Source organism: Rhinolophus hipposideros, assembly GCF_964194185.1.
Source record: "Rhinolophus hipposideros genome assembly, chromosome: 8".
Taxonomy (NCBI): Eukaryota; Metazoa; Chordata; class Mammalia; order Chiroptera; family Rhinolophidae; genus Rhinolophus; species Rhinolophus hipposideros.
The window spans coordinates 53,107,764-53,124,640 of NC_138054.1; the positions used below are offsets into that span (position 1 = coordinate 53,107,764).

At 45.0% G+C, this 16,877-nt stretch overlaps 1 protein-coding gene across 3 annotated transcripts in view; it reads right to left on the reverse strand.

Annotated features, from left to right (window-relative positions):
• FGGY (FGGY carbohydrate kinase domain containing) overlaps positions 1–16,877 on the reverse strand; it is a 661,235-nt gene that overhangs the window by 569,140 nt on the left and 75,218 nt on the right. For all 3 annotated transcript variants that reach the window (XR_013993878.1, XM_081057761.1, XM_081057771.1), the window contains exon 2: positions 5,438–5,527. Coding sequence is in view for 2 of the 3 variants with exons in the window: in XM_081057761.1 (XP_080913887.1) it covers positions 5,438–5,486 (49 nt within the window). In the remaining variant the exon portion in view is untranslated. The remainder of the gene's footprint in view (positions 1–5,437; positions 5,528–16,877) is intronic.

The following is a 16,877-nucleotide window of genomic DNA, read 5'->3' on the forward strand; positions in this document are numbered from 1 at the left end:
CGCTGGACCTGTATGTGGTTAACATATCCAGGGTGTGTATGGATAGGTGGCGGGATTAGGTGAGCTTTGGAAGGGAAGGCTACGCCCCTGACTGTGCATGGGTGTGTTGGAGGGAGAGCTGGGGAGACACCGGCCCATTCATGTGGATCTTCTGATCGATCATTATCTATGTGTCAACCTAACAGTGATTATTTACACAGGGCTTTGAAACTGATAAAGCTTTTTCCCATAATGCATTGTCTCATTTAATCCTCATAACCCTATGAAGCAAGTAGTATTTTTGTCCCCATTTTCTGGACAAAGAAATACATGACTCAGAGATTAAGTGAGCTTCCGACGGTGTGCATAGTCATTCATTGTGAATCTTGACTGGGAACCCTGTCCTCCTGTCTCCCAGAGTCATGTTCACTTATCACGTGTGCATGCTGAGGCGTCAGATGTGACTAGGACACATTCTGTCCAAAGAGCTCTTTTCTACAAGGATTCCTTGAGAATATTTGGGACTGCTAGGAACTCTGAGAAGATAGAGAAAAAGTACACAATCTGATCTTTTCTCTGGAAGAGTCTACACTTATAAATTTTTGTTTTGTTTTGTTTTGTTTTTTTACTTTTTTGGGGGGAGGACAATTTTAGATTTACAGGAAACTTGCAAAGATAGTACAAAGATTCCCATATACCTTTCACCCAACGTCCCCTGATGTTAACATCTTACATCACCATGGTACATGTCAACCCCAAGAAATTAACATGAGTAATAGTACATGACTATTAACTAGATTACAGAAATGATTCCGATGTCCCCAGTTTTTCCATCTATGTCCTTGTTTCTGGTCTAGGACCCAATCTACATTACCATATTGCGGTCACTTCTCATGGCTTCCAGGTATCCTCTGACCTGTGATAGTTTCTCCATCTTTCTTTGTCTTTCATAACCTTGACCTTGCTACTGAATAGAGGATTTGTGGAATGTCCTTCAATTTGTGTTAATCTGATGTTTCTCTTGTGATTAGACTGAGGTTATGGATTTCAGGAGGAATACACAGAGATGATTTGCTGTCTGATCACGTCCTATCAGTGGGTACATCACACCAACATGACTTATCACAGGTAATGTTTACCTTGAGTACTTTGCTAAAGCGGTGTGTGCCGGGTTTCTCTACTAGAAAATTGCTCTTTTTCCCTTCCCATACTCTAATCATTAGAAGTGAGTGAGTCACCAAGTCTAACCCACACCCAAGGGCAGAAATTAAGTTCAGCCTTTGGAGACAGGAGTATCAAGGAATTTAGGACATATGTTAAAACCACCAAAGTAATTAATATATATTTAGAAGGAAAATAGTTTGAGGCTATGCAAGCACCTTGTTTTTCCTTACGGTTTCATCCATTAATTTCAGCATTCATCAGTGGGTCTTGCCTGAGGCAGTTATTACTGCGTTCTCATGCTGATTTGCTATTTCCCTCGTTCCTTTTACATTCATTATTGGAATATTCTGTAAGGAAGATTGACTCTTTCCTGTCCATTTATTTACTATTCAATCAATCATTTATTTACGTCAATATGGACTCGTGGGTATTCATTTTATTCTTTGGGTTATAATCCAATTGTCATTTCTCTTGTTGCAATTGTCATTTATTTTATTGATCAAATTTTTCTGGCCCAGGCCATTGGGAGTTCTTTTCAGGTTGATTTCTGTGTTTTTCTGACATTCCTCATCCTTTTTGTGAATGCTTGCTTTTTTTTTCTTTTTTATTTTTGCCACTATATATGACAGACACTCTGGGCTCATCTTGTATGTCTCCAAGGAATCCTGATTTCTTTTATTGGAGAATGGTATTTAGAAACTGAACCCTGGTCACTAAAGTTGTTGTTATTGGAGTGTCCCTGTTTCTAGGTCCCCTCAGGGGACAAAGCTAGGAAAAGTAGGTATGTCTATTCACCTACGTATACACTCATCTGTACCCATGTGTATTTTCACTAATAAATGGGAGCTCATGCTAATGTCTCCAACTCCAACCTAGCTCCACAGGGCTCCTTCTAGCATCCCACTTTTGCCTCTTTGTTATTTGTTTCTCCAACAGTGGAAACCTCAAAGGGTTTCTGCACGCTGGAAAAAGATTCTACAACCCCGTGGATAATCAACTGTCTCTGGGGGAAAGAAAAAGGAAGTAAACCAGGAGACCAGAGAAGCCACCTGTGTGGCTACAGGCACCTCTATTGTATAGAACAGATTTGCCTAAACTGTAGAATCTTTGGTATATTAAAGAGTGTTCAGGAAAAAACTCCACATTTAACTCAAAACATTTACGTTAATGTTATCCTTTGTGCTCTGTTCCTCCACTCCTTCCCATCACCAGAGCAGCCCCAAGTGGATAGCAGAATCTACTTTCTCTGCCCTGGAATGGGATCCCATCTGGTACAACCCTCTTATTTTATAGTTGAGAATACATGAAGTTTAGAGAGGCAAGGCTCTCACCCAAAGTCACACAGCACGTGTGCAACAGAGACAGAAGACGGGCTCAGGCCTCCCAATTCTCAGGCCTTTCAAATAGCAGCACATCATAGGAGTGGGAGATGTTCACTGTGCATATGTGGAGTACAGACCTCTTAGCTGCATTTTGACAAGGGTCTTCAGCTTCCATGATAAAAATGGGTACTGTATTGCGTGCTTCTTCTGCGTCAGGCTAAAGGTAAGCACCAGTACCTACTTAAACACAGTAACCCTACAAGGCGGGTATTACAATGCCCATTTCGCAGACAAGCAAACTGAAAATGGAGCTCATAAACTAGCCCAAGGCCACAGGCAGTTCTGAGAGCCAAGCCTGGACCCAAAGAGTAACCACCAAGCTTGTGTCTCCAGGCTCCTGACTCCCAGACCAGCTTGTCACTGGGCTGTGGAAGCTGCCTCAACCCTCCCCTAAGGAGCAGTGTCTCCATCATTGCTGGGGCATCAGCAAACACTGGACTGGAAAGGGCGAATTATGACAGTAGCCAGAGATGCTTTTCAAAGCTGCCACAAAGAGGTGGGAAATGTGCTGCGAAGCTGTGCCTACTTCTCCCTCTCTCCCTCTCTCCCTCTCTCCCTCTCTCCCTCTCTCCCTCTCTCTCTCTCTCTCTCTCTCTCTCTCTCTCTCTCTCTCTCTCTCTCCCCCCTCCCCCCCCACGCACACACATACATACACACACATAATACTCTCCCTTCCTACTGTGACTCTATACCCCACCACACTTTTCCAGAGCTAGCCATCTTCAGCTCTGGTTGGCTCTGTACCCTTAGTAGGTCATTAGAGCAAACCAATCACTTTTAACATTTTTTTTCAATTACAGTTGACATACAATACTATATTACTTACAGGTGTACAGCATAGTGATTAGACATTTATATAACGTATGAAGTGATTACCCTGATAAGTCTAGTAGCCATGTGACACCGTATATACTTATTACAGTATTAGTGACCTACATTCCCTATGTTGTACTTTATCTCCACGTGACTATTTTTATAACTGGCAATTTGTACTTCTTAATCTCTTCCCCTTTTTCATCCTTCCCCAAACCCCGCCTCCCATCTGGCAACCATCAATTTGTTCACTGTATTTGTGTTTGTTTCTGTTTTGTTTGTTCATTTATTTTGGTTTTTTTAGACTTCACATATAAGTGAGATCATATGACATTTTAGGCAGTACAGTATTATGAACAGAGCATGGGTTTAGGAGTCAAGAAGGTCTAGGTTCTAATTCCAAATCTGTCCTTTATGAGCTGCCGCTCCAAGAGAGTTGTGGGCAACCTTTGTGAATGGGAAAGTAATACCTGACTTGTAATATTGGAATCAATAGAAAACATACCTTCAATTTATCTGTTTCTTCAGCTCCCTTCTCCTCTTCCAGTCAAGTCATTAGCATTTCTGCTGGGATTATTTCAGGAGTCTCCTAACTGGCCTTCTTGTCTCCTCTCTTGTTCCCTTTCAGAATTGCTATATTATACCCAGGAATAACCTTTTAAAAATGTGAATCTGATCAACTCAGGCCTCCTGCCATTCCCCTAATATTATCATCAACAAATAAACTTCAAGGGTTTTTTGTTGTTGTTGCACTTAGGACGGAATCCCACATCCTTCTCATGGAAAGGCCTACCTCTCCACCTCGCCACCCTGTCACAGACCCCACAGCCCTGCTCCCCTAGTCTTTGCCTCCTACGCGGAGGGTCTGTCCTGCCGCAGGGCCTTCTTGCCTGTTGTTCCAGCTGTCTGGGACTCCCTGTCGCCTCCTTCACCTGGCTGACGCCTACTCATTCTTTAAGTCTCGACTTACCTTCCTAAGAGAGGTCTTCCCTGAAGGCTCTGTTTAAATCCTACCCTCCTCTTTCACGTTTCATGCCACTCTTTCTTTTCCTTCACAGCCCCTACCATGATTTACAGTCATGCATTTGATTGTGTGATTCCTTGTTTAATGTCTGTCTCCTCCTATAGACGGAGAACAAAGAGTGTGTCTCTTTTGTCCTTTCTGTCCATCCCTGAGGTCAGTCACAGTGCCTGGGACATAATAGATGCTCAAGAAATACTTGACGTATGAAGGAATGAATGCTGAAGGATTACCTGTGCAGCACAGGTACTGGGCACACAGGAGACCTTTAACGGACCCCGGTAGCTGTGCCTTCTCTTCCCCCTTCTGGTGGATGCAGCCAGAGCACAGTTCTCAGGGGTGGGTGTGGTCCTTCCCTCACCCTAGCTCCCCAGCACTGAGGAGAGGCCCCCACTCTAATGTGGGGGGCTGGCTGGTGCAAAGCCCCTGAGGCTGTGGAGCCAGGCTAGGCAGGGCCAGCCAGTGCCACTGGCCCTGCCACCTCAGAGAGCAGGAGCAGCCTGCAGGGAGTGGGGAAGGGCTGCTGAGAGCAGGCCCCCTGGGTCCTCATCAGACTCAAACCCTCCCTGTCCTTTCTCCTCACTGCAGAAAGCAGTTCTGCCCTGGCCAATGCCAATTAAGCTGCTGCTTGTTTTGTTGTAAGTGCTGCTAGGCAACTGGCCTGTTTTTGCTTATTTACCTCCCCTGGGCCATTTCACAACACTTTGTAATAGGCCCTGCTCTCTCTGGCACATCTGGTTTGGATTTAGGCTGTCAGAGTCCCCTCTGCACTGAGAGTTAGTACTTTCCCCAGCAGTCACCAAGACAGACCCCTGTGGCTCCAGCTGCCCAGGCCTCCTTGGTGTTGGAGCAGGCAGGCCCGGACTCCTTTCACTCGCCCAGCCTCGATTCCCCTCTCCACCCAGAGCCTCCTACTCCTTTTTCCAATGCTGTACGCGTACCAAAGACAGAAGGCGGGGAATCTTTGAGAAGGAAAAAAAATGGGCAAAGGTTTAAGAAATATTAGAGTGGGAGGGAAGTTTAGAGAGAATGAAGTTTGAGCCCCAGACCCCACCTACAGAGAGGGGAATTGACTTACCCAAGTCACACAGAGACAGGGACAAACCCGAGACCAGGTTTCTTGACATCTCTCTCCTTCATCCTGGAGCCTTCCCACCAAGAAGACCACCTTGGGGATAGAGTGGGTTAAACTGGAAGTTATTTGGTTTGAAATAAACAGGTTTACCCCTCTCCCCATCACACCTGAAAATTTCTGGTGGACTTCCTGTTAAGGACCAATGGAGAATCAGAGGTTTGGTATATGTCATTGTAGAGAAAGACAATGAAAGTTTCTGATTCTTTCCCTACCTGGAGGGAAGGTACTGGCCAAAGCGGGCCAGGGGCAGAGATGAGTGAATGAAGTAAGGTTGGGAACAAACATAGGGCACCTCTTTCTGCTCCCACCTTCCACATTGTTCTGGGAAAACCTACACCTTCGGAGTAAAACCCAATGTTCTGACAGTGGCTTACAAGGTATTACAAGACCTGGCCCTGTTGTCTCTCTGTACAAGTCCCCTCCCCACCCTTGTACACTCAGTTCCAGGGATTTGTGCCGGGAAAGAGGAAGAAGGCTTCCTTGGTGTGAAAGCCACCAGCAGCTGGGCAGAGCTCAGTGAGCTAGAGCAAGGACTGGGTTTCACACCCACTTTCTCGAAAGGCTGAGCTCCACTGGGCAGGGAGCAAAATGATCAAACTTCACAAAACACACAAACCACTTTATTTTTCTCCATAGCACACATCTGTCCCCAACATATGGCTATATTACTTGTTTATGGTAGGTCTTTTCCTGCCAAAATATCAGTTTCTGGAGGGCAAGGTCTTTGTTCCATTCATTGTGATGTTTTTTGTACTTAGAACAGTTTTGCACAAAGATTGGGTTCAACAATTTGTTGAATGAATGAATGACTCTGTTTTTCCTTCCAGCTTGTTCACATTGTGATGTTTCCTTATACTTATCTCTCACCTACAAAATAGAATACTGACCTATCCCCTTAGAATGTAAGTCTACCACAAGTGCCCTTGTCTCTCTCTTCCAGCTCACCATGACCCTGCCCATCCTTGAACTTTTGGAGAACATGCTGGTCCTCTGCCCGGAACGCCCTTCCCCGCCCAGCTCTGCATCTCCCGGTGGGGTTTGACCTGGTAACTTTTGGTGCTAGGTTGTAGCTCCTGGTCATTTCTGCATACCTCCCTGTGGTTTGCCACAATGGCAATGATTACTTGTCAGGCTGCTCCACACTGATTAACCAATAAGGGATAAGGAACCAGCTAGCCAGCCCTATAGTAACTGAGCAGCAGTCAGCGGTATGTGTCCTCTGAGGTTTTCTATTGATTCTTTTTCAGGTTTACTTTGTCAGTTGTTGACCTTAGACATGCGCCTCTTATTGCACAAGAGTGCAAAGTAATCCCTAAAACAGAACTGTTGGTTTGTTTTTTCCTCCTGAAAACTTCATCTTTCTCAGTTACCACAGTGACTGGCAACACCACCTATTCAGTTTCTTAAGTCAAAACCCCAGGACTTAACGATTGATCCAGATCAGGTTCCTCATCCCCCATCCCCAAGCCATCAGCAGGTCCTATCAACTCAACCTCCGTAACACGTCTGCAGTCCGTCCTCTTCTCTCACCTCCACTGTTCCACCCTATCCAGACCCCCAGCATTCTTGCCCGCACCACTACGGGCTCTTTATTTCCACTCTCCATTGTCTAACAAGTGATCAGAATCAGGTTTTAAAACAGAAGTTAGATCATGTTGCTTCTTTGTTTAAAATTACCCAGATGGCTTCCTGTTACACTTAGGATGAAAGCCCAATTCTTTCCCTTGGCCCCAGAGGCAACAAGCTGGCCTTTGGTGACCTCTCCACCCTCACTTCATATCACCCCCCAGGTCCCCACCTTTTTTCATTGTGCTTCAGCCACACTATTCCTCTTTCTGTTCTTTGAACAGGTCAATTCATTTCGCGGTTTTTGTATCAACTGTCTCCTCTTCCTAGAATACTTACTCTTCCCTCAGATGCTCACGTGGCCAATCCCTCTGGCCATTCAGATCCTGACTTAAATGTCACCTCTTCAGAGAAGCCTTCCTTGATCACTCAGGTTAGAATCACATGACTCCTCCCCTCCATCTATACAGAGTCAAGCTCTCTTATGTTATTTTAGGTTCTTCCTAACATGCAGCACCAGGTGGTTTTCTATTTGTTCGTTTATTGTCTATCTTCCCCCAATTAGAATAAACTTCTACAAGGCTCTAACCTGGTTGTTCTCAAGCTATGTGACTGAATATGTCACATATCTGCTCTGGGTCTCCATCTCCACATCTTTAAAAGGAGATCTGATTTCATGACACTTAAATTTCTTTTCAGCTTCCAGATACTCTGATCCTTTCAATCTTTCCACATTGTTGACCATAAAAAGCTGTCAAAGATGGTGACGACAGCAATGACCCAACCAAAACTGATGAATTATTTTTTTAATCTCATGTAACGTCCCAGGTTACATTAGTTATTCATGATTTATACTTAAGCTACATATCCAAAAATGATTTGTGTGGCTCAAGTTTCAGACCCACTTTCCCAAACACGTCCTTACTTGCTTCATTCATACAGGTAGAAGAATAAATGCTCCCATCTAGACTGCTATATTAGAATGGACCCTTAGGATTACAAATGACAGAAACCTAACTTGAGTCAACTATACTACGAGTGAAATGTTTTGGTAGCTCAAGACCCAAGGAAAGCTGAATAACCAAGGGGCTGGGAGGATGGCAAAAGAGCAGGAAGGGCCTCAGAAACTGCTGGAACCAGAGGCTCAAATCTCACCAGTGCTCCGCCAACCTTTTCTCTACTTCATTTAGTGGGTTCGCTGGCTGCATGCTTCTCTCTCTATGCAGTCTAGCTTTTTCCACAAAGTCCCAGCATTGCGTTTATCACACTCTGCCATAACTTATGTATTTGTTTGTTTTGTTGCTTGCTTTCAGTCTCTTCCAATATAATAAAGTTCATTGAGGGAAAGGATATTACTTATTTGTTCATTTCTATATCCCTTGCCCCTAACAGTGTCTGGAACATAGAAGGTGCTCAGTAAATACTAATTGGATAATCAATGATAGAAAACATAGCCACCAATTGCCCCAGAATTTAACACCCAATGACTTCAGTTACTAGAGAAAGGCTAGCAAAGCTCTCTAGGACTCTATTCAAAACAAAACGAAACGAAACAAAAAACTCAGCGAAGGGACTCTTTGGTCCCACTAGGCCATATGCTTATCCTTGGGCCATTGAACATGATGTCACAGCATCCATGTAGATTGGGGGAGGAGAAGCTTCTAGAAAAAGATTGTGGGAGGAAATCCCACAGGTGCCAACATACAGAGTTTTTGTGGCGGTCAAAAGAGACATTGCAGGATAGCGTGATTTAACAAGCTAGTATGAAGTTGCCATTTCTGTAGGTCAAAATTGGTTTAATTTTGGTAAATTGGTATGTTTCAACTTACTGTAAAAGTTTTAAAAAGCATTATACGGATGTAAGAGAGTTAATTTGATTATATGTCAGCAGACTAAGTAAGAATATCAGTTTTTTAAGATGAAAGATGAAGTCGATGCCTTTTTTAAATGAGGGTAGTAGCTAAAATGATGTACTATGTGCTGGCTATACAAGGAACAGTGCTAAGCGCTCTACGTGATTAGCTCATTATTTCTTCTAACACCTCCATAAGGTAGATAGTATAATTATCCCCATTCTACAGACAAAGAAACTGAGGTTTGGTTATATGTTCTAGATGACACAGTTCAAAAAGTGGCAGAACCAGGATCTGAACCTAGGTTTCTTGGATCTAAGGCTATTTGTTACACTACTTGGAGAAGAGATTGGAGGTCCCGGCCCTCCATGAAAGCTAATCCACTATACTAGGATGACTGATTCTTCCCATTACCTGTGAACCCACAGACCTGGGACCTTTCTGCTTCCAAGTCATTTGCATTGTATGGTAACTAGCAGTGAGTGAACTGCCGCCTGTGACCAGATGATGCGTCTTATTCATCTTTGCCTTCAAAATAAGTTTTACATTCTACCCAACATGTGAAATGCACTCAACAAAGGTTTACTGAACTGAGTAAGGCAGGCAGACAGACGATCATTTGGTATCTCCAAAGGAGACTGGCTTTGGTCTGCATGTTGGCAATAGTGAGGGAGATAGAAAAATGGGAGTAGCAGGGACAATGAAAAATCCATAGCTAGCACGTGTTGAGAGCCTGTTATGTTTCAGGAAATGAATGTTCATTATCTCCAGTTTTTATATTACCTTGCAAGGTAAGTGCTGGTGATATCTCCAGGTCTTACTGCTTGAGAGCAGCAGAATATATTATTTCTGGAGACTGAAAACATCTCCTCTATGATATCAAAGCTGGGCCATGAAAATGTGTTTGCTCCAACTGGGGTCACGCAGAGCTTTGATCCTAAAAACTGTTCTCAGCCAGAATTTCACAAAATTCCATTCTGGGCAGACCCCCAATTTCTTTAAATGCAAACTCTGCCCACACTCCAGAGCCCTACAACTCTGTCAAACAAATGTTTGATTTGATTTGGTACGTGAACTTGATTATGAGCCATGGAATTTCAGAGTTGTGCCTGCAAGTCTGGAATTTAAATATTAGCCTTTCCGACCTGAATGGCTTTGATCTCCCAAGTTTACACTCACAAGTATTGATAACATGGCTCAAATCACCAGCCAGAGCACCGGGTCTGCAACCCACAGCTGCCAAGTATATGCATGTGTACCTAGATCTCTGCTGAGATCAAAATGGATTTAGGTTACCCAAGTACTTATCTGATGGTGGGGGGAGCCCCGCAGATGGGGCAGAGACAGAGCTTACTTTCATGCAGCCAATCATGCTCGCTTGATCCTATAGACAGAAATCAAGAGTGAACTGCAGCTGAACCCTGGAAAGACCAGGCCTCTGCATTGTGGCCCGACCTTCCTTAATTTCTTAGTCTGCTTTCTCATTGGGGAATGGCTGCCATAGTTCATTACCATTTGCCAAGCATCTGTCTTGTACTGGGTGCCTTAAGTGTTTGTATAATATTATTCATCATATGTAAAACTCATACATGTTGGGCACTATTCTCTGAGTTTTACATTTATGTCAGTTTGTACCTGCAACATTCATATAAAGTTGGGACTACTATTATCTTCATTTTTCAGATGAGGAAACTGAGGCACAGAGTTTGCTTAGTGAGAGACACACAGCAAGGAAGTGGCAGAACTAGGATTTGAACAAGAGGAAGCCTCTCTTTCTAGCCCCTCCACAGCCTGGTGAGGCAGGTGTGGTCCTTTCACAGAGAAGGGAAAGAAGTTTAAGTGACTTGCCAAAAATCATACAACCTGTTCAGGACAGAATCAAAATTTAAACCCAGGTCAAAAATGCAAGGACCATGCTTTTTAAGATATACCATAGAGGCCTGTTTTTGTGGGGCCTGATTTTGTATGGCCTGAAAGCTACGAATGGTTTTTACATTTTTAAGGCATTGTTTCAAGAATAAGAACAAAGACAAATATGTGACAGAGAGCATATACGGCTCCACGAAGCTTAAAATATTTACAACCTGGCGCTTTACAGGAAAAAGGTTGACAACTCCTGACAATATCATCTCCCCTCCGTGGCGGCCGAAAGTACCATGGGGAGGATCAAGTAATGGACGGGGGAGTGTCTGCATATAATTTGGGGACGTTATTTTCCCATCATTAGACCTCAGTTTCCCCATTTAAAAGGAGGAGTTAGAGGTCTGTAAGCCTCCTTCCAGCTCTAGTCTGCCCAAATGAAAGGTGTTATCCTCATGCTATACTAATGTAAGTTATCGCTTTGTTCATTCCACTTCCCATCTTATTATTCTGTCACCTACTGTATTGTGAGGAATGCAGACATAATTATACTTCAGGGATAAAGAAAAACACCCCCCCCAAATCCCTGAAATCTAAAATATGCTGCACCTCCAAAACATCGGCCCTTCTGTGATGTGTCCTGAAGGTATACATCTTCTCCTAAGCTCAGTTTAGGCTCTTTGCTTCTTCCCCCAGCCTCTAGGCATTTCAAGTTAATTTCCCCAGAAATATTTGCTTTTGATTCTCCCAATGTCTCCTAAGCCCTCCTCCTCTCCCCCTCCCCCTGGTATTCAACACCAGCAAATCAATCAGTCAATCAATCAATCAATCATCACAGAGATCTACCAATTTCCCTTCCATTTGTTTCCTAGTGTCAGACACACTTTTCAGGATTCACTTCCTCCCCCGGAGAATGGTCTCTCACACATTCTAAGAACAACGGCAGCTTCTTTTAATTTTCTGACCTCTTCTCTCCCCCTATTTATCTCGTTTGCCCAAGGCAGGCTTGCCCCTTACAGATTTACAATCTCTCCTAAAGTCCTCTTCACAACCTCTCTCCACATAAAAAGAAACAGAATCCAGAGTTCTCCCCAGGATACCATGACCTTACTCGGATCTTCAGCTTCGGGACCCCTCTGCACCAAGTGTGCCGGTACAGGGAGCCAAAGGTGTCATGTGGAAGTAGGTCCAGGCCCTGTGATGCCCGAGGCCTGGTCTGTCATCTTACTTTAAGGAGGATGTGCTCCTGCCTATTCAGACCCCCAGGCTCATCTCTCCAGGATGCCTGCAGTCGGCTTCCGAGGGGTCCGCCTGCCTCTAGACGGCTGCTTCTTTCCTTGACTCATTCACCACTCTGTAGTCAAAGGAACTACTCCAGAGTCATGACCCACCTGAGTCATTTCCCTGCTTAAATACCTTCAGTGGTTCCTCAGTCCTGGCAGAATAGAGTTTCCTGCCTTACCTCTCCATGACCCAGCCTTTGCTTGTCTCTCATCTCCTTTCCAACCACTGCATCTCTCATTCCCAATGTCTTTGGTATACCAAAGTACTTCACATACTCCAAGCCTTCTGGACAATGTGACTGTACATTCTTTCCCTCGACAGGGAGCCTTCCAGCTCTGCTTTCCAGGAAACACCTGCACATTCTTCCGTCTGTGCAGAATATCTTTCCTTTCCCCTTTTAGAACCGTATTCCCCCTTCCCCCATCTGCTCTGTGGCCAGAAGGTTGATCTGAGGGGATGCCATCAGTGGTTCTTGGCCAATTGGGAGCTTCAGAAGAGCAGAGGGAGAGAGGGAATGTATTCCTTTGGTTCCCCCTTGCAAGGTCACTGGAGCTGGCCATGTCTCTCACTGTTCCTCCTAAGATTGTCAACTCGGCAGGAGTTCCCTCCCCTTCAGGGAAAAGTTCGGCAGCTACTAAGCTCCTATACTCTCCCTTAAGAGTATTGTACATCTACACCTTTGCAAATAAGCACTCCCCTGACTATTTCATGGGAGCCATCAGAGGGCCACTGAGACCTTGTCTGATACATACTGACCCAGTGTAGACCCCAGGGGCCCTTCCTAGGCACCTCCTGTTATATTACATGCTCCTTTCTTCTTTGTCTGCCCACCTAACGGCTGCATTTCACCTTGTTTTACAGATCTTCAAGTTGCACACCCACATTTAGTGAGTGCCTACTACGCGTAGGGCCACGGCCTAGGCACTGCAGATTCAGAGGTGAGTAGATAATTCCTAAACTTGAAGCACCCGCACTCTAGCATGGAAGATAAGACTTAGGCCCCGTTTGTGGCAACAAACACAGGACCAGTGAGCAGTCATCTCGTACTCAAATTCCAACTCCATCATCAACTAGCTGTGCGATCTGGGTGAGTTCATCTCTCTGAGCCTCAGTTTCCTTATCTGTAGATGGAAATAACATTAGCTGCCTCAGACAGTGGTTGTAAGGATTAAAGTAGTTAGCATAAGGCCTGGCATCTACCAGGCCTCAATAAGTGTCCATTATTATTTTTATTACAGCAGGTGCTTGGTGTACATTCCATAAATGGATGATTGAATTTAGTATCTCACTTGATCTCCATAACAACCCTTCCCCACTATATACATTCCAAATAGACAGGGAAGAAATTCCTTTTCCCATTTCACAGATTACGAAATTGGGAGTGAATTAACCAACTAATAAATGAATGTCTAAGCCACTTAGCCGGCTCTGTGTCTCCTACGTCCTCCCAGTGACCACAGCTAGGCTGTCTGTGTGGAGAGTGGGAGCCCTGGGCCCTGGAAAAGTGATCCTAAGCTTTCTCTCCAACTTTCCAACTCCAGAGGACCTGTGCCAATAGCTCACTGTGATTTGCTCTAACACAGCCTCAGTGCAGGTGTACCCGGAGTCTGTAAACACCAGGCCTGCTGGGCTCTGCCCCTGAAGCCCCAGCTTCCCAGAACTGGTGGCCCCAGTTCCTGTTCAGCTGCTGCTCTTTCTGTAAGGCCTTTGCAAGCCCTGCTGCCCCTTCTGGTAAGTGCAGGGGCCTGGAGGGAGGTTCCACTTTCACATTCGTTACCACACCCACACTGAGATTTCTCAATGTGGAGGGGAAATTTCCTTTCTCTTGAGGCCTAACCTCAAGTCTGCTCATTAACTCCTCAGTGTTTCAGAACATACTTAGTTTCCCACTGAAACTCAGGTCCCCTCAAGATCTAAATGTGAACCTGCCCCAGAAATAAGGGAGAACTAGTCCTTGCTTGGCCCCTGCTGCAGTCCGGCCCTGTGCTCAAGCGTGCTTTTTGTGTACTCTGATGCTCATCTCCCAATGCCCCTTCATGGTGGGCATGACCCATTTTACAGATGTGGGGACTGAGGCTCAGGGTGATAAAATGACTAGTGTGGAATGTTCAAATGGGAAACCTACACCTTTGAGCTTTGGAAACAGTGGAAATCGCCACAGAACGAAAGTCCCCAAATGGAATTCATCTTTGCTGCTTGTGTACACCATATGTAGCTCTATTACTTTGGTTCTTGTAATCTGCATGTTTATTTGTATTCATATCGGTCTACCCTACTTGACTGTCCCTCCTCAAGGACAGAGAAGGTGACTCACTCATGCCCCTTCCCCAACCCTCAGCACAAGGTCTGAGCCATAAGAAAGGATTGTTGGTATGAGAAGTTAAAGCAGGCCAGGGTGCCTAGTGGGAGAGAAGTAGTAAAGGGAGATGAGGGATGAGGCTGGAGAAAAAAGTAAGACCAAATCAAGCAGGGCCCCGTAGGCCATGGTGAGGACCTGGATTTAATTCTAAGGGCAAAAGGAAGCCATTGAAGGCTTTTGAGCAAGGCCCTTAAAAGTCATAAAAAGGGAATTCTGGCTGTAGCGTTGACAATAGAAGGTGACAGACACAGAAGCCCAGTTAGGGGCTCTTGCCGACCAGGCAAGAGATGGGAGAGGGGGGGTGTCTCTCCAAGTCAGTGCTTCTCCGACTTCAGTAGGCATCAGAATCATCTGGACAACACTTGAAGCACAGCTTACTGGCCCCACCCCGCCAAGACTTCTGACACAATAGGTCTGGGGTGGGGGGTCTAACACAATACTAGAATTGTATTGCTAGCCAGGGCTCAGATGCTGTAGATGCTGCTGGTCCCTGGCATCCACTGTCTTTCGGGAAAGAGGAGGAAAAGGATGAGTAAGACATAGTCTTTCCCTGGAAGAGTTTTCATTTCATGGGAGCACAATGTGACCAGTACAATCTAGAGAGGTGGATGCATCTCCATGGTGACAGCCCTGGGTGGGACATGTCTGTAGTGTGGGGGCAAAGCAGAGGGTTAGGGGGAGCTTTGTGGAAGAAGGAACTATTGAATTGAGTTACACTACGGAAGTAAGTCAGGGTCAACCATGCCAGGGAGTTCACGGGGGAGGATCAAAAGCAGAAGGTACTCGGGGCAGAGGGTGCAGCTTGAGCAAAGCCAAAGAGCTGAGAAATAGCAAGATGTGTTTGAACAACTGGGACCGAGAGACTCCCAAATGAAGCTGGTATAGGTAAAAACTGTATCACGAGGGCTTTGTATGCCCTACAAATTAGGGCGTTTGGACTTTATCCTGTGGAGCAAAGGTTCTAAACTTTTGGGCAGGGGTGGCGGGGTGGAGGCGAGGAATGTCACAGACCCCTCTGAGAATCTGATCAAAGTGGATGTGCACACAAACAGAACTAGAGTGTACATTTCAAGGTGTTCACAAATTCCCTGAATAGGCTTCCAATACCTGCAATGGATGATAGGTTTTAAGCAGAGAGGTATCCTAATTAGGTTTTATTTTAGAAGAATTTCTTCCTGGCTATGTAAAACATTGGATAGAGAGAAGCTAGGGTTCAACAGTCTGGGTGAAAGGTAATCACTGGCACTAGGTTGGGGACCAAGTGTCACACCAATAACATAAGAGTTAGATTCGTAGATGTCAAGATCGGACTTGCTTTTTAGCAAGGTCACTGTCCTCAGTCGAAAAAGCAACGGTTGATTACTGAGCACAGAGGCTGTCCTTGCATGGCTTAAAGCTAGGCCAATGGGTAAAGCAAGTCAGCTAAGCAAGGAGCCATCTCTACCCTTCCCCCACCTACTGGAATCTGCTGGTCATCACTCAGTGGAGGCCCAGATACCCCACGCTTCTGAGGGCTGGAAGCCAAGGACATGAAGGAAGGCAGCACTCTGATGAGCTGGGGAGAGACCACAAGGGCAAAGTGGGCTAGTGAGTTTTAGGGACAAAGCGAGGTGTCATTCTTTTCAAACATTTTGCAACAGCCCTAGGAAGCAGACAGAGCTAAGACGATTATCTCCATTGTACAGATGGGACCCTGAAGTCCAGAGAAGGTGAGGACTTGTCAAAAAATACGTAGCAAACACCAGGGCAAAACTCAGAATAGGATGCCAAGCACACTGGACTCATGTCAGTATCGCTTTAGGGTGGCCTGCTGCAAATTTTGCCACGGTCATTCCGGTGGCTCTAACGTTCTGCACTTCTGTGATTCTTGCTAAAGTCTCCCCACCATTAGCTCAATTCCTTTATTTTCTTTTGATCTTTGATCTGTATCTGCCATTTTTACCCCAAGATCTTACCCTCAACCACTGTGAAGTTTGGAACCAGCTCTTTGGCTTCTCTGCCTTGAGTTTTCTCTTCGTCAGCAAAACAAGAGGATTGCACTAAATATTCCTGAAGTCTTTTACTTCTCTGAACTATGCAGTTCTGCAAAAGCTTCCAAGACCCAAAATTCTACCCAGGTTTTGAGGTGACAACGATTCTCACCGGCCCAACTCCTTTTATATATAGTTACCGGGGAATAATAAGAATAAGAATAATGATGATAATGAACGTTTATTTCTTCCCATGGGCCAACCACTGATCTAAGTACTGTTAAGCCTCACAACAACTTTATAAGGCAATTGCTATTACGACCCCTATTTCATAGATGAGAAAATGAGAAACACACAGAGAGGTTACATTACTTAATATAAGGGCATACAGTTAACACGCTGTGGAACCAGGGTTCAAACACAAGTAGTCGCCTCCGGGTTGATGCTCCTTGTCCCCAGAAACTGAAGAGCGAGGGGTTAAGAGTGCAGGA